Genomic DNA, 19,712 nt, shown 5'->3' with positions numbered 1-19,712 from the left:
AAGTTCAGCGGTATAAGGGCCTTCGCATGCAACAGGCATTTCACCGTCAATTCTTGCTCTCTACCACTTTCTTTACATTACTTGTTCGTTATTCCACAGCGTGGTATGCTGGGCATCATTCACAAAGATAACACGAAATGCCATACCAGACATACCCGTGGCGGTCAAATGGCTTTGAATTCTTTCCAGACGCAAATGCACACCGCTATACCAATTCGCGATCGTCTCAAAGGTTGCGTCGTGGTCTGACCAGCTAAAATACATGGGGAAGGATAAGCAAACAAGTCCCAGACGTTTTCGATCCAGCACGATGACCAAGTACTGGTATAACCGTGGATCGGTATTACCGCTGATCATGTTCTAGATGCGGGCGCTTAAACTGTTGGTGTTGGACTCAACCTGCGCTCATGTTGAACCGCCTGGATCATTTCGTAGGAATTTGCTGCAATAGCCATTTCCAACCGGCTGTTCAATGTACGCAAAACTTGCCGCCGTTGCTTTCTTCTCCCGAGTCCATGATCATTCTTCGGAAGGTCTAAGCGATGTAGCGGTCATGATGTCGAAGTGAAGGATGAAAAAGGCGAAGCGCTGCTGGATCCAAGCGCATGACAGGCGACTCGAATCTCTTTGCCGCATTCAAGAAGCGTAAGGTTGGTGGCGACAAAGGGGCTGCTGCACGGTTCGGTGAAGTGGAAGACATATTTGTGCCGGTTACTGAAAGCGGTTTGGAGCAAGATCCTAGGACTGGTAAGGGGGCTTAGAGGTACTCAGAGAATCACTCTGATGGAAATGTGCAATGGGAGTGCCCTGGCTATGCACTGGGTGTGGTCCAGTGTGATGCTATTATCCATCCGTCTCACCATAGTATGTCCACAACTCTTAGTTTGACGGGGCATCTCCAGATCTTCTGTTTATCTACATACACTCCTGAATTACTTTGACCTTGATGTTTTTGAACAAAGGCCTGGGCTCAGCGCCATTTACCAATCCATACAAGTATAGCTAAACAAGTTATTCTCGTATCGGCCTCTTCCGTCCCCTATCCATCTGCGCCCAATTAATTGCGCCTGGCCTACAGCAAATACCGATGTCCCAACCTGATGGAAGACCGTGTTTTAGTATGACTGGAAGGATCTTTCCAATCACACCACTCCACCCAGCTTGGTCCTGTACGTCATGCAGAAGTACAGTCATCTCAAAGTTTGTATGCTGGCTCCACCAGGGGGGTTTTCGTGCGAATCTGGATTATCGCTATGCTGGTTGTCATCATATATTGTTGTGTCGATTATCAAAACGATCGGTTTTGCAAACATGTGAGCGATGAGCCTTCACCGGACTCGTGCATGGAAGCAGAATGAAAGAGTTAGCAGGCTGACGATTGATCGGAACATAAGTATTGTTCCGAGAGATGGAGAGGAATAGAGGTAGCAAGGACGTCAACTTTCCCATCTGCAGTTCCCAAAAGGGAAGAGTACAGAAAACAGAAGAATCATTCTACTCACCAGCATAAGGTGGACCAGACTTTGTCCCTAGGTACGTGCAGCCAGAACGGACAGTTTGTTTGCTCCCTCGCTAATACCGTCTTCCCTTTGGCAATCCCGCGATCGACATGAACTCTACTTCAGTACCAACTGCCACCACGAGCAATTCTCTCCGATATTTGTTTATTTCGATCTTCGCAAGCCAAGATCAACATAAATACCCCTTGATACACAGCAATGTCGTCTTACCACGCCACTCGCGAGGCAGCGCGCTCAGTTCCTTCAAGGAATGGGCGAGGTCACCTCCAATGCAGAGCGCGGCCGGGTGATCCTAGCGATGGTCGAGGCAGCATACCAGGCAGAGTGCATCCCCGTCATGCAACTTATTATTCATAGTCTCCTCGACATTCAACGGACCTACCAGAAGGTCGCCCCGCATGCTACCGGCATTAAAAATCGCCTTCGCACCCTGCGCGCAGACCCACTTAACAACGCTGTGGAGATCCAGGCTTTTAAAAAAATCTAGTCAATTATGAAACAGCATTTGGCCGCCCGCAAAGTGCGCGATATCGCTTTCAAGGCTGGACTTCGCGATCCCACTCATGCTGACCCTTTGGCCTTGGAAGAGTTTGTAGCAGAGGATGGGAAGGCATACATAGCGATGACAATGAAATGGAATTCAAAGCTGTTCATGGCCGTGAAGTCGGAAGCTCCAGCTCTCCAGATCGCGGTGATGATGGGAAAGGTCTTAGAGCATCAGATCCAAGGAGTCAGGAACAGCAAGCCAGGACTCGCAAAGATAATGAGTAAATGGGACAAGGGGCGTAAGAACGATGCAACGACAGCGTCAACAACAATGGCTAGACGCAAAATGGAAAAGAGACTTAGAGAGTAGACAATCAAAGAAGATGATGACGGAATGTCGCTACCTGGAACGGTGTACCTAGGCTGTGTGGCGAACGACCAGACACCTGAAGATCAGCTGTTGGAGGTGTGAGGAAACGCAGGCTGTTCTATTTGCAGCATTCCAGAAGCATGTTGGTAGCATGGGCGAGCAAATTTTGGAACCGACAGGTTACCAGAAAAAGCTTATTTGCCTTACTGCTTTTGCCCGCTATTGTTTCTTGCGGGGTGCGTTGCCGTACCAAGCTTTCGGGAGGCAGTCCCCGCCCCTGAGTTATCAGCCGTGCGAGACACTTCAACCATAGTCTAACCATACTCTCTCGCTCAACTAAGGCGTTCTTTTCTCGACGCCGCGCATTTACTTGTACTTTTTTGCCGCGAAAACTTGTTAAGCGGCCGTGTTATGTAACGGAGGCGCTTGGATTCGTCTCGTTTGAATGTGGAGCTGAATCCCCCTTGCACAACATGCAGAAGAGAACCGTGGTGCCGATCATCTCCTTACCTGCGCACGGTGTGCGCCAAAGCAACACCGTGATATTGTTTTTTCACGCTGCTCAACAAACCGATGTGAGGCATGGCTCCTCTTCGCTAAGGGTGCAAGCCAACTATGGGAATGCGCATGCATGATGACACCACAAATGCCCCTAGACGTATTGTGTTACCGTGAAGGCAGAGGCCAACGGATGGGCATATAACCTGCAGAGGCCTGCATGTCAGAATCTCCACACTCGTTTACTTTCGTTCCGATCCAACATGAAGTGGAATTCTTCTCTAACGTTTGGTGCTGCCGTCTTGGCCTCTTGCGCTGTCGCGCAAGATGCTCCGACAAACGATCGTCAACCCACTGTAAGCGCGCCATATGAGAATCCATGGAAGGCACTGTCCGAGGAAGAAGCTGCTAGTGTCAATGAGCTTCTGCAAGAGAGAATGGCCTTGACTGGCAACAACGGATCCAGCCATGATAGCTATGTGTAAGCCTGCCATTTCAAAGTACCACTCGTTGCATACTAACAAGATCTCAGAGTACAGCTTGCCCTTCTCCATCCCAACAAGACCGATACTCTACCCTACCTCGACAGTAATGCCACTGCACCAAAGCGTTATGCGCGAGCGACTGTTCAAAGTGGTACCACCAACTCAACGGAAAAACACTGGCAAGAGTACATGATAGGGCCGCTGCCAGCGACGAATGCCACCCCAGTCGAGCCATTGACTTTTCCATTCCAAAACTCTCAGCCAGGACGGACACCAATGCATCCTATGTACTCACCTAATGAAGCAACAAATTTCTTCACGAGGTTCGCCACAGAGACTGAGGATATCTCAATGCAACTGTTCAATACTGTAAGTGGGAAGACATAGGCAGCGGGTAAAGATAGAAACTTATATGGATCTAGACTTTCCTTACTGGTCGTATTGGTCTCAGATTCGGAAGTCCCTTCTGGGATGAAGAAGGTCGAACGATCTCCTGGGCGGGAGCCTTCACGGATCCGGGCACCAATCTCAGCAGTGTTACAGTAGAGCCACTCGGTTTTGCTGTAAAATTTGATCTGACGGGACAAAATTCGGACGAATGGAAAGCTGTTGGCTGGTACTCGTATGGAGAGTTCTACGACAGTACGGAAGAGTTCCGTGCCGCAATCAGCCACCCCGATTACCAGAAACCACCACCGAATGTACTCGGTAACTGGACATCTACGGACAAGCAGGGAACGCCAATGGAACTGGACGACCAACCACCGCCGGCATCTATCGCCCAGGGAGACCAGCGATTCAAAATTGATGCTAAAGAGGGATACATATCTTGGATGGACTTCACCTTCTACCATGCTGTCTCCCAGGATCTCGGCCTTTCGCTGTTCGATATCAAATTCAAAGGCAGGCGAATCATTTACGAGTTGTCCCTGCAGGAAGCTCTGACATCCTACTCCGGCACTGACCCTTTCCAATCGCAAGCGACGTTTTTCGATACTACGAGTGGTATGGGCTCGACACTACAGCCACTTGTCAAGGGATACGACTGCCCCAGCCATGCTACATACTTACCTGCAACATGGACAGAGGGTGATACAATCAAGACCCAAAAGGACGCTATATGCATATTTGAGTTTGATGCGGGCTACCCAATCCGCCGCCACTCCTTCTCACCATCCGCACCACACACCAGCGTAGCAAAGAACATCCAGTTTACCATGCGTACGGTAGCCACAGTAGGCAACTACGACTTCTTGATCGACTACAGCTTCTTCTACGATGGAGGCATCGAAGTATCCTCTCGCTTCTCTGGATATATCGCCGCTGCCTATTGGGAAGATCAACCGGAGTACGGCTTCCATATCCATGACTTTCTCTCAGGCAGCTCGCACGACCATACTCTCACTTTCAAGGTGGACTTGGATATCAACGGAAGAAAGAACAGTGTGCAGAAACTCAAGTTTGTGCCCACGTCTACAACATATCCTTGGAGTCAAGGCCGCGTATACAACACTTTCAAAGCCGAGCGATCCTGGGTAGACAATGAGAGAGACTCCATGATCAACTGGGAGGAGAACGACAACGCATTGTACGCTGTTGTGAACAGGGATACACCGAACCCATACGGCGAGTACCCAGGTTACAGAATCAAGAGATCTGCTGGTACGATACACCTTACGCAAACTAACTCGACGAACACGGACAAGACGGGTGCCTTCGTAACGCACGATTTTTACGTCACACAGCAAAAGGACACAGAGCCGAGGGCTGCGGATGCTTACAACCAGTATTCCAAGGACGATCCATTGGTGGATTTTGCGACATTCTTCGACGATGAAAGTTTGGAGCAGGAAGATTTGTTCGTAACCCCATTCCTCTCCTCCCTGTTAATGCCATGCCTGGTATAATATCACGTCTTACTAACGAGTCACAGAGTACTTTGGTTCAACCTTGGCATGCACCACCTCCCGCACACTGGTGACTTGCCCAACACAATGTTCAGCTCTGCCCATTCGGCCATGCGACTGGAGCCACTCAACTACCTTGTGGGCGATCCATCTGTTTCCAGCAATCAGCAAGTCAGGGTCGAATACGACGCTGAGGGTGCTATTACGAATGTGGATGAGTTTGGCAAGATTTTTGCGAATACAACTTGTGCTTGATTTTCTGTTAGGTGGATGATTGCGTGTTATTAGACTTACACTACTTTGTAAACTGCCAATAATCATTTTTTCTCAAATGTTATTAGATTTTCTCTCTGGTCCTTCATAAGTAATGCTGTTGTTGTCTAAGCAATCTTCAAAGTTTCCAAATGTGGGCTTGTTTGATCTTCTAGCCTTTATTCCTCAGGCCCAATCATGTGCGCATTTCTTCTTGTAACAGGGATTACAATCCTCCACATGAACGCCTCCTCGTGTATGTATATGCAGCAACACCCTGTCGTTGGTAAACTAAGCTGTAGAGCAACTGTGCCGCATCACGCACGGTCTAGGCCTTTGTTTTTACAGCCCTTTGTCCTCAACATTGAGCTGACCTTGTTTCTGAGTGCTACCATGCCAGAGTATAGTTATGGCTCCGCGGATATTACCTCATATGCGCTTTCCTACGTCTGGTTGTCAAGAAGACTGACACGTAACACGTATGCAGCGCATGGACCAGAACGAGGCAGATTCCACACCGACGTTGTACCCAGGTATTATGCACACTTAGATGAGGACAGCCATAATTTGCTGCCACTATGAATCAACGTCGACAGAATGTAAGAAAATAGTAAACAGACAAAGACCGACTTTTCAGACTTCGTACGGATTCCGTAGAGAAGAACACCTGTCAGCCACATCGAAAGTATCTCGACGTCGCCCCAATTGGAACTAAAGAGACGCAGCACGTGACCGTGCTAGCGAGGACGTTGGCGTTGGCTGCCCTGCTACCTTCATCTACGCAAAATGCATCGGAGTAAATAAGTCCATGGAAACTAGTGAGAGCTTTTCGTAAGTTTGGTAGCTATCACTTTCAGCATCTTGGTGCGGTGTTTTCCCTTCGATGGTAGCGGAGCAACTCCACGGAACAAAAGATGAATACCAAGTTTTTATAAACCTACCAGAACCCACCCACACGTGTTGATACGAGGATGATTGCTTCGAGATCATATTCGTCGCACGATTCTTTTACCGAGAATTACGTTTTAGAGCAACTGCCCTTAGAAGAAGCTCGTCAAACAGGTATTGACTTTTCTACTATAGTACAGTACATTCCGCCAATTTCTCTCTCTACGGTATGCGATCATGAAGCCGCACTCAACGGCTTGACATATTGCTTCCATATGTCCAAGAACGCTCTTCTATCCTTCTTGCTCTGAAACTTGATCTCTAGTTCCGCATACCCAAACCGATTCAGATTGGCCGCTCTCGAAGATCCGCTGCCGTTCTCAAATATACTCCTGGACGACCTCAGTGAGCCGTTCGGCGACGCTGAGGCACCACTTTCTGACCGCGCCAATCCCGGTATCTCCATAGAGTCATTGCGTTTTCTTTGGGGGAGAGACAGGTTCGCTGGCTCGGACTCGGACCGTATGGATGACTTGCGGCGTTTGAACAGCTTATCGGTCGCCCAACGAGACGGGTCTTTCGAAAAGACAAGAGTCAGCTTATCGCTATCTTTCTTGTAGACCGAATCCATAAGCCATTCGAACGCGTAGTGCGGCTCTTCGACCCAATGACCTCTCTCTTCTAATGCGCTTGTGTAGAATAGCAACACCAGGACCTCGGATGTGACGAGCCCACCATCTACCGGCTGTGTCTCGACGCGCCGCCATAGCCGCAGATTTTTATTACGACATTCAGTCGGATTCTTGTTTGATGATATTGCCAGGATGGGTCGGTCGAATTTGAGCTCAGCAGGGTCGGCACCGTTGTTGGTGTACAACAAGGTTTGGAACTTGTCTGCTGACTCACGACCAACGAATGTGTACTTGATGTCAATATATTGTTTGTATAGTCTTCCAAACGAACTACGTGGAAAGTCGATAGATACTGCACCGTCGATATATGTGGTAGTCAATGGTATCGATGGCCCGGTGGCAGGGAAATGCTGTTCAGTCCAAGTTCGAAGTTTTCCATCTTGGGTAGAGTGATATACTGCTCGTAGTGAGATCCCGGTATCTTCTCGATATCGCCACCTAACCTCGCATTCGTGATTTTCGGGTCCGTACTTCAAAGACTTACGTTCCACCTGCACATTGCGACAGATACGTTTCCAGTCAAGTGCAGCGTCACCTAATGCTATGGTGGCCAGCGATGTGTGTGAAAGGCTGCGTCGCAGATTGGGAGATAAAGCTTTATCTGGGGTAGTACTTGTTGATGACCGTGATGCCGGCGAATAGCATTCGCTACTTCCGGTTGTAGAGATAGAGGGGGTTCGACCAGGATCGAGCAACTTTGACGTTGGTGACTGCGTCCAGTCAACCGAGGCAAAATAATCTGGTGATGATGGCCGTATGCTCAGGCTGGGACGGATGGTGGCTATAGAGTCGTTCATAGGTTCCTGACTAAAGTTCGTGAAGTTACCAGAGTGTTCGGTATCGAGAGTATACGTTCGCAACGGTGCTGGTGGCATATTGCGGACCTTCTGTTTCATCGCGTCGCTCGGGACCAGGTGTGATCGTTTTTCGGCTGTGGTTCGCTTTGCACGATTTTCTTCAATAAATATCGCATCATCAACCTGACGTCTGAGTTGATAAAGTATGGCCGCTGTTTGGACATCCCCACTTGGTGCAGCAGCGGGCGCATCTCCTAGCGATAGGGGCCGTGACAGTCCCGCTTCTTGAGCAATGCGTTCGTCCTCGCTTTGCAACCATCGGTCAAAGATTCTCCATTCGCTAAATAACGGATGCTCGTCGGGAGGCGCAAGCGCCAATGGCGTACGGTTGCTTGAAACTCCGAGAGTGTTAGTAGAGTATGAGCGACCACTTAGGTTTACTGTGCGAGAGGGCGCAGCGTCGAGAAGACGCTGAGTTTGTTTGGTTGCTTCAAGATTCAGCCGTCTAGCAGCGGTCAGCGATAGGATTCTGAGTACGAACAATACTTACAATTGGAGAAATGAGGTGCACATGTTGAGCGCCTGGTAGTGGCCGCTGATCTGTTTCCTCAGTCCATCGATTTCTTTTTCCATCCCGATGTATCGAATTGTAAAGATGAATTTCTTGACAGACATCTTCTTGTCAACGAGATTGTCAGTGTACGGTTCCAGGGTCTTTGCACACTTCTTCAGCGTGTTTTCGAAGTCTTTGACGGGAAATGGCATTGGTTGGCCATATTGTTTCATCAACTCGCCCAGCTGTTCGAGACAGCCATGAAAAGTGGTGAACTCTTTTACAAGCCCACTAACTTGAGCTTCTGAGTTCTCATTGGCATCTGAGTATAATGATTAGCAAGCCGATCCCTGGCAAATACTGATGCAGGGTAGTAGCTGGTAACACACCTTTGAAGGCAAGGTATACACGAGTCGAGATCTCCAATAGCTTCAGCACATCGGACGGACTACATCCAAAAGACATATTGGTAGGCTTGCGCCGCGCTCAAGCGCAACACAGGACGTGTAAAAACTGCTCATGCGTTGTGGAACTGCTGGTACACAGTAGGGACAACAACCATCCGAGCTCCAAGCTCTTAAGAGAAGCATGAGAAGTTGTAGTAAGGGTCGTCTGAGCCTACACCCAGCTTCTCAACACGCGCATGAATGGACTAACCTAAAGGTAGACCGCGGCGGCATCTGGGGTGGCTTAGCATATTGTCTGACGTCCTGCTATGGCCCAGGCACGTAAATCTGTCGAGCCTTCTAACATCGGAAGCACTATACACAGCTGTGAGCTTATCCAAAGGAGGCATAAACTTCGTGTTCGTGCATGTGGCGGCATCAGGATGGTACACCGAATCTAGTATGGCGGCTTTTGACGTTCAATGAGGTTGCGAAGATCACCACGTGGGGAAGCGAACGGCCATCGTCGACTACCAGACGCCCAGATTACCCAGCCATTATGATCCAACAACACGTGGCTTTCGATTGAACTCTTGGACAATATTATGATCCCATCTTACAGACACTCAGAGAAGTCCAGAGCTCACACCTTTCGCTTGCGTCGTGTGCTTCTTGCTGCGCTGGCGCCCGTCCCAAACGCGAACAACTAAAGATGGTATCCAGCATCTAGCTATCTGTAGTGATCCCAGATAATCAGCAAGATTGAAAGATCAGGGCCGTGGCACGTGTTTCCTGCAGCAATGAACGCCACCGAGTCTGACTTCGGCGAAGAAAACAAGATTGGATACGACGAAGGAGAACCCATGAGTAGCGCCAGTACCAATGCACACCTTTTTGTTGACCGGTTTGCCTTGTTGCCTCGGGCTGTGCATATTTCTCTGAGAGTGGCTTCGGTAATGCGCATGATAGTGGAGGCTGAAGCTTCATACATTCGCAATATGAACAATGCTGTCCCGAGAGGGTTCTGCACGACAGACAACGCGATACAAACAGATTTGCCAAAGCACACGCGCTTGAGTACGATTACCCTTTCATAAAGTGCTATCAGCATTAACGCGACGATGGGTCTTCGTAACTGGATTACGCGGCCAATTAAAGGCCACCATATCGGTGTAGAGGATCTGACAGCAGGCGGGAGCGGCATTCCTGTAGGTAAACTCCATTTCATTCGCAATGATCCTACTGCCTGCGAGTGTGTTGCTAACCCTAGCGATAGGAGATAAGGCGTCGGCGATGGACGCTCGCAACAATTGATTCAGCACCCTTCCAGGTCTGGGTAGTAGTAGTCGCTGGCATCGGCTTCCTAACAGATGCATTCGGCCTTTTTGCCTTGAATGTCGTCACCCCTATGTTGGGATATGTCTACTGGCCTAATCACGAAGAAGCCGGTATACCCTCGGTACCGTCCTCTGTCAAGACGGCCATGATGTGTTCAACACTTGCGGGCACAATGGTCGGCCAGATAGGATTCGGCTTCGCAGCAGATGTTCTGGGCCGACGTAAGATGTATGGGCTCGAGTTGGTGATCATTATCGTTGGTACGATGTTACTACTGATGAGTTCGAACGGGGAAAAGAATAGTATGGCGATTGGAGGATGGCTAATCACCTGGCGCGCGATCATGGGTAAGGAGGTGTGACCCGGATGTTGAGACTGTAATAGCACTGACATTGTAAAGGCATCGGTATTGGGGCTGACTACCCTTTGAGTGCTGTAGGTGTCAATATCGAACGTGATCATACCCATGCTAACCGTAGGAGTAGGTCATCACTGCGGAGTTCGCACCTCGCAAACATCGTGCGCGAATGCTGAGCTGGGTTTTCTTCGCTCAACCTGTTGGACAACTGCTCGCCAATGTTCTGTCGCTTGCTGCAGTGGAGGCGTACAAGCCCTGGGTTGAGAAGAATGCACAGTCTTGTCGACCTGACGATCTGGAGTGTTTCCGAGCTATCGATCGACTCTGGAGGCTTGTAGTCGGGATCGGCATCGTGCCGGCTCTCATTGCTCTCGTCTTTCGATTTACAATCCCAGAGAGCCCAAGATATACATTGGACATCTTACAAAACACGAAAGGTACCCTCGAGGACACTGCGAACTTTTTTGGCGCGCCCGAAACGAATCCCGAACATGGGGAAGTCGAGTTGCTGAATGTGCCCGCCACACCGCAAATTCGAAGGCCTGTTTCGAGGCACTCGACGAACTCTTCGGTGATTGCGCCCGACGAGGAGATCGAGAGCGATAGTGAATCTGAGCACCGACTCAGTAACGTGCATCTTCGCCCCACCGCAGCACCGCAGGCTCAGCTTCCTCCGGGAGACCCAGAGTTCGCTCCTCCGCTCGCCTCGTGGATCGATGCAAAACAATTCTTCATAGTCGAGAAGAATTGGCAGTACCTTCTAGGAACATCATTGGCCTGGCTGTTTCTCGATTTCGCATGTAGGTAGACTATTAAGCCGTTGCGGCAGACCTACTGACTTTGAAACAGTCTACGGGCTAGGCCTATCCTCACCAGAGATCGTCAGCCACATCTGGCAGGGTGATGTCAAAAGCGAGTTATCAGTGTACCAGACACTGAGTGATAACAGCAAACATACCCTAGTAATGGTCTCCATAGGGACAGTTGTCGGTGGTCTGCTGATGGTCAAGATCGTCAAGTATGTGTCGCCGAAAGTGATCCAATTCTGGGGTTTCCTGGTTCTATTCGTACTCTTCATCGTAACCGGGAGTGCCTGGACAAACTTGCTCGACAGCAGTCGATCAGGACTGATCGTACTGTATGTGATCAGTCACATCGCGTTCAATCTTGGACCGAATGTGACGACATTCATAATACCTGCTGAGATCTTCCCCACAAGATACCGGTGTACCTGCCATGGGATAGCTGCTGCTAGCGGCAAACTCGGCTCTTGGGTGGTGCAGATCTTCCTGGCATATGCATTTCAATCCGACAAGTCCAAGCCCCAGGATGACTTCGAATGGGAACGCCAGAATTTCGGGCATATCCTGCAAGTCATGAGCGCTTTCATGGTAGCAGGAGCCGTGACCACGTATTTCTTGGTCCCAGAGACGAGGGATCACGATAATAAGAGTCGAACACTAGAGGTTTTGGCGTGCGGCAAGAAGGTCATCGACGAGCTGAACCGTCAGCGAAGGAAGGAAGATGAAGAGGACTGAATCTTTAATGCGTTCCATAACGCGAAGGTCTTTTGAATCAATATCCGTTTCGAGTTTGATCGCGTTAGTGCGAACGTGTTGACAACATGGCGGACGCAGCCGTAATTTACGAGTGAGCAATATGAATGCCAGCAAAAAAAGAAGCAACGCGAATAATTATGACTAGATGGCACACCTCGTGGTTCGTGTTGAACTTCCGCGATCAGTCGTCCAGCCACCTGGACATCATTGCGGACTGCCCACCGAAGTATGACGTAGCACTTTGAGACACTAATCCCGTTTGGTACTAGATGATCCTTCCTCCGACCAACACTCTTCCGAGTTCTCACATTTCCACAGCTCTAGGCACACGAGGACAGTAGACATAATTGTGGTTCAAAGAACTTTAAGCAGAATAACAAAGACTAGCAGACATCTCTCAAACAGTCACCTTGTCAGGACCGCGCTTACTTTAACGGGGGGGACGGTAGGTCAGAGCAGCTCCGTTACTCCATAAGCCCTAGATAGTTACTAATATAGAGCAGACTCTGCCGTGTTAAATGAATGCTATATCAAGTGTCTGATCAATATTCATATCTTTGCTTTGTGCTGTGTTGTTTTCTAAATCTATTGTGTCCTACGATCTTTGCATACCCAATAAACAACGTAGTTCAATAAGTTTACTCAGGTAACCCACGAGCGTGATCTTGGTCGGTCATATCTAACTAATGAACAGGGCCTATATGTTCATAGTGTGTCATTTTGCATAGATAAGTACCCTGTAAGTTTAACTTTACATAAGTGTAGCGCGTCTAAGATCTCGCGCGTCTTTAGCACTATTGTTGCTCGTTCGTCTGCAGAATGTACATGATGGATTAGCAAGCAAGGATGATCTTGTCACTCTCAGTGCCTCACTAACAACAAATCGCTCGAGGCTCATAGCCTGCGCTGCGGAGTTGCAAGGCGTTTGTGCTTGCTCTTGAGCAAAGCTTGTATAGCGATATACATATCCTGTAACGAGACTGGCCCACCATAATATTCAAGACCACTTAGTGTATCCGCTGCACCCAACGCTGCTCCAGCCAATGCCTCATTCTTCCAACCGGGAAGTCTTTCGTTTCAAACGCTCTGGGCAGTACTCAGGGCATTGCTCGTGTTCGAAGCAGTGCTGCCCACCCGATCCTGGTAGGTCTGCGTGGGGACAATAGTTGTGTTGAATCCCTCTCTTATCCGTACTACAACCGCAACACCGCGATCTTAACAGGTTCACTCGATATGAATCAAGCACCAGATGGGTTGGTCGATAACAGTGAGAATGTCCGCAAAGATGCGACACTTCGTATTGCTGACGCACATCTCCCACAATGGTAGTGAACTTCAACGCGTATCTAAAGCCCATCACATTCATGGCAGCGTGGGTGTATAGTATTTCCCCTTCTAACTGTTGATTCAGATTCTTCCGATTGATGCAATGCAACCGGTAGGGGTTTAAGGCACTTCCAAATGGATATCTCCAACTCGTTGTTCCTAGACCTACCCAACAACCATGAGGACCCACGACTTCGGTGTCATGGAGAAGCACACGCCAGCACTCTTCATCTCCGATCTGCCGCGAGAATCGGAATCTTGCTGAACCTAGCCGATATCTGTGACGATCGACTAGTTGCTGGTACTTGGGTGACGGTGGAATCATAAGTTGCTCTTCCAACTTTCGATCAGGGAGTGCAATGACCTTCCGGGGAATACGAGCTTCGATCGTCCGCTGGACATGGCGTGTAGGAGACTTGTGGGGTATTGACACGTTTTCCGCGGTAGACTCCTTGGCCTGTCGCTCATCGCGTCTGTTTCGAAGGCCTTGGGCGGAACTGATTCTATTGTGAGGCTTCAAGCCGGCATGAAGCCGGGTATGATCTATCGCATTTGGCCTTGGTCTAGAGCCGATGTTCGGAGCCGTCATTTGTAGAAGCAGAATGTTGTCCAAGAGTAAGAGAGTATGACTTGAGTGCTCAGAGGATACTAGATGTGTTGTATACTGGTTGTACTAATATATATACGACTTAAAGGTTGTCGACCAAGTTGTCAAGCATAGACGAAGTCGTCCCCGGGAAAAGGATGAAACTACGTGTATACATAAGAGTAGGCTATGTGCGGGTTGCGACATCACGTATGGTAGGTTCGAGACAATGATCGCTCTGGTGTCACCACATGGAGTAGCCGGCCGCAAGATCCATCTGAGATGGTCGGGTTGCTCCGCTGAGATCGATACGACAAACAACTTCACGACGGGGTTCACGAACAGACAAACTGCAGGACTGCAGCAATTCAGTGAAGCTATAGCTCGCCATTTCGTGGATAGTGAACTGGCATGATTGCCTGCTAGCCATTTTCATTTGACCGGCACCAATCGTCATGTTCTCACGTCGTTGCAAGCATGGTGTTGCAATAGTAACGACAAATCGCTTCTTGCTCAATCGTCACAACGACATGGCGACCATCCATCCAGTGACGAACCCGACCCACGGTAACATCAAAGCTCCGATCGCCGTGCTAGCTGCTCTTGACTCTGTATCCTGGCGAGGTGCAGACTGTACATTCTCCACAAATTGTCCAATCACATTTCCCCGAGGCCAATACTCGCAAACAACGAACCACCCCGGAGCATTGCCCTCACCGCCGCTCGTACCACCATTACATTCTTTGCGGCCGCATCCCATTGAGGTAGTTGATTTCCATACGAGTTGAGTGAAGTGGCCAGTCTCCTCGCTTAGTAGTGTTGGTAAGTATACATGTACATCTGATGAATGAAGAGTCGAACAAACCTAAACTCTCCTGCCTTGAAATCATACTTCGTACTCTCATTTGCCCACGCCGTAACAGTGACCTCTCCGCTGCTATATCCTGAACCGAGGTTCTCACCATACGGACCACCCTGCATTGTCTCTAGTATTAGCGCAGTCGATATGTCATTGCAGGTTAGGAGCCGCGGATCTTCCCGCAATCCATGCATACACCCGCTTCAGTCGCGAGATATCGAGTTTGTCTGTCAACAGCGCGGGCTGAATGGGGAGCAAGAAGTGACCTCGAGATCTGCGAGGTGAAACTTACGCTATGCTCGAATTCGCAGCCCTCGGCCAAATCCTGCGCGTAGTCGGCCAGCGTCGTGTTCCACTCAAGCTTTGATGCATTGTGATGCACGCGGTACTCATTCGTGACATTCAACAAGCCGTCACGAAAAGAGCTGTCATTTGTGTATGATGTTGCCGTTGCGTCGTCAGCGACTGCCAGCACTGTCATGAGGAGGGAGACGAGTATGCAAAGTAAAGGGTTTGATTTTGATTCCCGCATAATGGGCCAATCGAAAGCGAAAGGTGTGGAATGCCTGATAGAAGATACAAACTTCGAGCGTAGGATTTACCAAATGACTCTTTTGACCTGGTGAGAAGCAGAACATATACATATACAATGAGGAGTCGATAGTAACTCCGTGGCAAGCGAAAGCCGAAATACCGGTTTTTGTGTAATTGCGCGAGCTGGAACTCAAGACAACGGGCATCGTGTTGTTCCTTGGATGGGACGCAAAGGTAATGACGTAGGTGGTGTTGGGGAGCTTAGCGACAACCTCCTTGTTTAAATTCTTATTGCTGGCTCTATCTGCCTACTACAGCAAATAACCTAGAAGTTTACAATGCTGTTGATTTCTATAAATTCGCTGGTTACATGCTAATGTCGACTGTAATAGAAGTGCCGCACCTGTTTAGTTATTTCCTTGTATGAGGTGATAGAGTATATATGGTGGCTGGGTAAGGAGGGATCGGTGTTTTTGGAAATGAGGCTTATTTCTCAATCAACGTAGAACATGATTTCAACAAATTTTCTTATAAATTTTCAGAATCGTTACTCATATTATCATCAGCTTCCATCGGTCTAGACACACGATTGTATCATAAGTCCGTCACCCGTGCGTTCACTGACCATTCCAGCCATACAGTTCAATCAAAATCAAGTGCAACGCCTACGCCAAAGCAGAAGGGGTAGTCCAGAGGCCAAAGCGACACGCAATACGAAACGTACGACGCTAAAACGACCATGGTATCTGAACTTTTCCTTGCAATCCAAAACAAAAAGCCCCGAATCGATGACTGGCAAGTGACAGAGCATCAGGGCGCGCATTGCGACCCCGCAACAGCATCAGGCATATCTTGCAAAGAAAGAAGCATAGAGAAAGCGCTCCTGCGACCAATCGAAGAGCGCTGCATCGGGAGCGGCACGGCTATACAAAAACGTGAAGGAGTCTACTAACAGCACTGAAACTTGACTCAACAACAGACTCGAAAGATCCAGTCGACCTCTTCCGGTTCGTTGGCTATCAAGCCTATTTCTTCTTCTTGACGGATTCTTTACGAGCAGTGGTACCGGCAGCCCATCTGAAGAATGGTGATGGTGTGGGCTTCTTGCGAGAACTTCCCGAGCTGCCACCACCGCTGGGCATGACGACGACTGCAGGAGGGGGAGGAAGCGGGCCACCAGCGGGATGCCCAGGGGGCGGTGGTGGGGGTGGGGGAGCCATTCCTGCAGCACCCGGAGGGGCAGGAGGCACTTGCACAACATGTGCGTGGGAGAAGGATTCACGCTTCCTGCTCTTGTCCCTTTTGCCTTTTCCTTTGAGCGGAAGGTGGCTTGACATGAACATTTGCGCATCTGGTGGAGGGGGTGGTGGTGGAGGGAATACCTCCTTGGGCGGCTCCGGTGGGGGTGGTGGAGGTTCGGGCATTGGCCACATGTGCATAGTAATGGCCCAATCGGGCTGAATCATGGTTTCCCAGACCTGAGGCAGGATGATCTCGCCATCCGGTCCAACGAGATCGTAGTGGCCTTCATGCACGTGAGGACCAATCACATCAACATGCAGAAAAGCTTGCTTGATTAGTTCTTCCATACCCTGATTGAATGTTAGCGCAGAAGTGGAGTTTATCGTCCAGAGGACTCACCTTCCATGTTTTGCACAGATCCCATGGGAAACTGAACTTGCGGCCAACGGCATCCTTGAACTTGATCGGGGCTTTTGGAGCGTCGGAGGGTTTCAGCTTCGCCGCCTCTTCTTCAGCGGCCTTCTTTCCCTTCTCCAGCTCATCTGCTGCAGCCTTGGCCTCTGCCAGAGCCTTTTCATGCGCCTTCTTAGTCTCTTCAGCTTCTGCGGCCGCTTTCTTCTCAGCCTCTTCAGTTGCCTTTTTCGCTGCTTCGACTAGTAATGCGGCCTTTTCTGCTGCGGCCTTCTTTTCTTCTGCAATCTTGGTTGCCTCCGCATCTGCAGCTGCCTTCTCGGCTGCACGAGCTGCGTCTGCGGCTGCCTCACGCTTGAGTTGTTCATCTTTCTGGGCAAGGATGAGGCTCTCGAGCTTGGCGAGCTTGTCCTCATCACCTCTTTTCTTTGCCTCAGCAGCTTCTTGAGCAGCCTTCTCAGCAGCCTCTTTCTTAGCCTTTTCCTTCTCTATCTTGGCCTCCTGTTGAGAAATGAGCAGACTTTCAAGACGATCAAACTTGGCTAATTCGGCGTCCCTTCTCGCCTTTTCTGCCGCCTTTCTCTCTTCCTCCTCCTTGCCCAGCAGGAGCTTCTCGAGCTTGGAGAGCATGCCCTCTTCTTTTGGATCGGGTTGCGGAGGCTGCGGAGGCGGGGGCGGAGGGGAAGGCATCATAGACATGGGGTGCATTTGTTGCATTAGTTGCTGTTGCATCGGCTGCTGCATCAGTTGCTGTTGCATTGGCTGTTGCATTGGCTGTTGCATAAGCTGCTGTTGTATCTGCTGTTGTTGCATAAGCTGCAGTTGCATCTGGTCAGCCGGGGTTTGGGCCGGCTGAGGCTGAGGCGGCGGTGCGGGTGGAGCAGGTGGAGCAGGTGTAGCAGGTGGGTGATGTTCTTCTTCAGGCTGAGGTTTTGGCTTCGGGGTATGGCGCTTCGAGGGAGGGTGTTGTGGAGGTGGGGAGGGCTGCTGTGGATGCTGTGGATGCCCGTAAGGTGGATACATGTGCTGCGGTGGCACGCCATAGGGCGAAGCGCCGTACGGTGGGTAGTAGCCCATTTGCGAGTAGGGCATTATATCTCCAGGGGCTCCTGGGGGTGCCGGCGGCATAGAGTTACGATGACCTCTGCGTGCTTGTCGTGGATCCTGGTGACGCGGATCTTGATGGCGTGGGTCTTGATGGCGCGGATCTTGGTAATCGGGAAAGTAGCCGCCGCGTGGATCGCCAGCAGAAGGGGGCCCTTGAGTAAAGGGATTCTGCCCATTAGGGGCAAAGGGGTTCTGAGCGTAGGCGGAGTGTGCCTCGTGGCCGAAAGGCACCAGTTGACCTGCAGGCGATTGTGCGCCGCCTGGGAAGCCGCCGTACGGGAAGCGTGGATCCGACATCAAGCTGGGGGCGTAGCCATTCGGAGCATGTTGGGGTATGTGGCCCCAACCAGCACTGGGATGGCCGGGAGGGTGGCCAGGGTGAGGGGGGTATGGGTAGTCGTCGTCATCCTCGACATCGAGAGCGTCCTGATGATGGACGGACTGGGGCCTTGCCCGCCTCGGCCTGTGTGCGCGATCCAGTTTGCTGTGGCTGCGGCTACGGCTACGGCTGTGACTCTCGTGGCGCGAGGGAGGATCTGGTACAGGCGCTGCGTGGCGCGAAGAGGCTCGATCTCGGTGCGAGGCTTTGGTACGTGGTCCTCGTGAAGGTGGAGGAGCTACTGCAGGTGGGAGAATGGCGTGGCGTGCAACAGCGTGGCGTGAGACAGCGTGCTGTGGCGCAGAGTGATGTTTGACGACTCGTGGACGGGAAGCCGAGTCGGAGGGGTTGATTTCGTCGATATAGTCCCACGAGCCTTCGTCTTCCTCTTCGCTCTCGTCGTCGTCGTCGTCGTCTTCGTCTTCTTCGCCTTCTTCGTCTTCCTCGTCGTCTTCTGAGCCTGTCACCTCAGAGGTGCTGTATTCGTCCTCGCTGGCTGAGACTACCTGGATGCCGGCCGAATCCTCGTCGGTAAAGTCGTCTTCGTCTTCGAAGGCGCCCGTGTGGTTATTGACTGTGATTCCCTTCCGGAGTCTGATGGCCACGTTAGTGTCACCCTGACATGATAGCGGCGCTGGGGAGGAGAAATGGAGACGCTCGACGGCGCAGTGCTGTGTGTTGCGCGCGACTTGACAGAGCGCCGCGACGACGCAGCATGGGGCATGGCGCGACGATGGGGGAGATGGGCTATGACTAACGGCATGAGGCTGGTGGTGCTGACGGAACCGCACTCGAGCCTCCTTCTACCAGAGAATGGCCGAGTCCAGGGTTCCCAAGTGCGTGAGCAAGGAGCGATGCGGCGTCGGCGATGGGAGGGTTGAAGGTGGAGCACAGGAGGGGCTGGATGTGCGGGCGAGAAGATGTCAGGAGAACGCGGGGCAGATAGATGATGCGTTGCCCTTCAGCAGAAAGACGGTACGCTACAAGGAGTGGCGTGTTGGTAAACAACCTCTACAACGACAACAGACGTTGCGTGCGGCCGGCAGACTGCGGTCAGGCGGGACAGTCGGGCGACGTCTTGGGGGAGGGCAAGAGAGCAAAGAAAGCGTCTACTGTGGAAGCCAAAACAGTTTGGTCGCGACTAGGCGGCAGTGCTGTGCTTCGGCCCTGTCTTTTCCA

The 19,712-nt window shown here is 50.7% G+C and overlaps 4 protein-coding genes across 4 annotated transcripts; 2 read left to right on the top strand and 2 right to left on the bottom strand.

Moving 5' to 3' along the window:
- Nucleotides 1-3,137: 3,137 nt before the first annotated feature.
- Nucleotides 3,138-5,521, top strand: ALTATR162_LOCUS7879 (uncharacterized protein; the record flags this gene model as incomplete). Its single annotated transcript, XM_043315507.1, has 4 exons — nt 3,138-3,355; nt 3,407-3,728; nt 3,782-5,244; nt 5,293-5,521. The coding sequence occupies 4 exons, from the start codon at nt 3,138-3,140 to the stop codon at nt 5,519-5,521; spliced, it is 2,232 nt and encodes a 743-aa protein (XP_043171442.1).
- A 1,120-nt stretch (nt 5,522-6,641) lies between these two features.
- ALTATR162_LOCUS7878 (uncharacterized protein) lies at nt 6,642-8,913 on the bottom strand (the record flags this gene model as incomplete). The annotated part of the gene is made up of 3 exons (XM_043315506.1): nt 6,642-8,400; nt 8,446-8,770; nt 8,838-8,913. 3 exons carry the CDS (start codon nt 8,911-8,913, stop codon nt 6,642-6,644), a joined length of 2,160 nt encoding a protein of 719 aa, XP_043171441.1.
- A 1,042-nt stretch (nt 8,914-9,955) lies between these two features.
- Nucleotides 9,956-12,068, top strand: ALTATR162_LOCUS7877 (uncharacterized protein; the record flags this gene model as incomplete). Its single annotated transcript, XM_043315505.1, has 5 exons — nt 9,956-10,042; nt 10,111-10,519; nt 10,573-10,607; nt 10,658-11,330; nt 11,380-12,068. The coding sequence occupies 5 exons, from the start codon at nt 9,956-9,958 to the stop codon at nt 12,066-12,068; spliced, it is 1,893 nt and encodes a 630-aa protein (XP_043171440.1).
- Nucleotides 12,069-16,419: 4,351 nt separating this feature from the next.
- Nucleotides 16,420-19,257, bottom strand: ALTATR162_LOCUS7876 (uncharacterized protein; the record flags this gene model as incomplete). Its single annotated transcript, XM_043315504.1, has 3 exons — nt 16,420-16,986; nt 17,036-19,127; nt 19,196-19,257. The coding sequence occupies 3 exons, from the start codon at nt 19,255-19,257 to the stop codon at nt 16,420-16,422; spliced, it is 2,721 nt and encodes a 906-aa protein (XP_043171439.1).
- Between the last annotated feature and the right edge of the window lie 455 nt (nt 19,258-19,712).

This window comes from Alternaria atra (assembly GCF_907166805.1).
Source record: "Alternaria atra isolate CS162 genome assembly, contig: 28, whole genome shotgun sequence".
NCBI classification, from domain to species: domain Eukaryota; kingdom Fungi; phylum Ascomycota; class Dothideomycetes; order Pleosporales; family Pleosporaceae; genus Alternaria; species Alternaria atra.
This window is presented reverse-complemented; position numbering and strand designations above follow the sequence as displayed.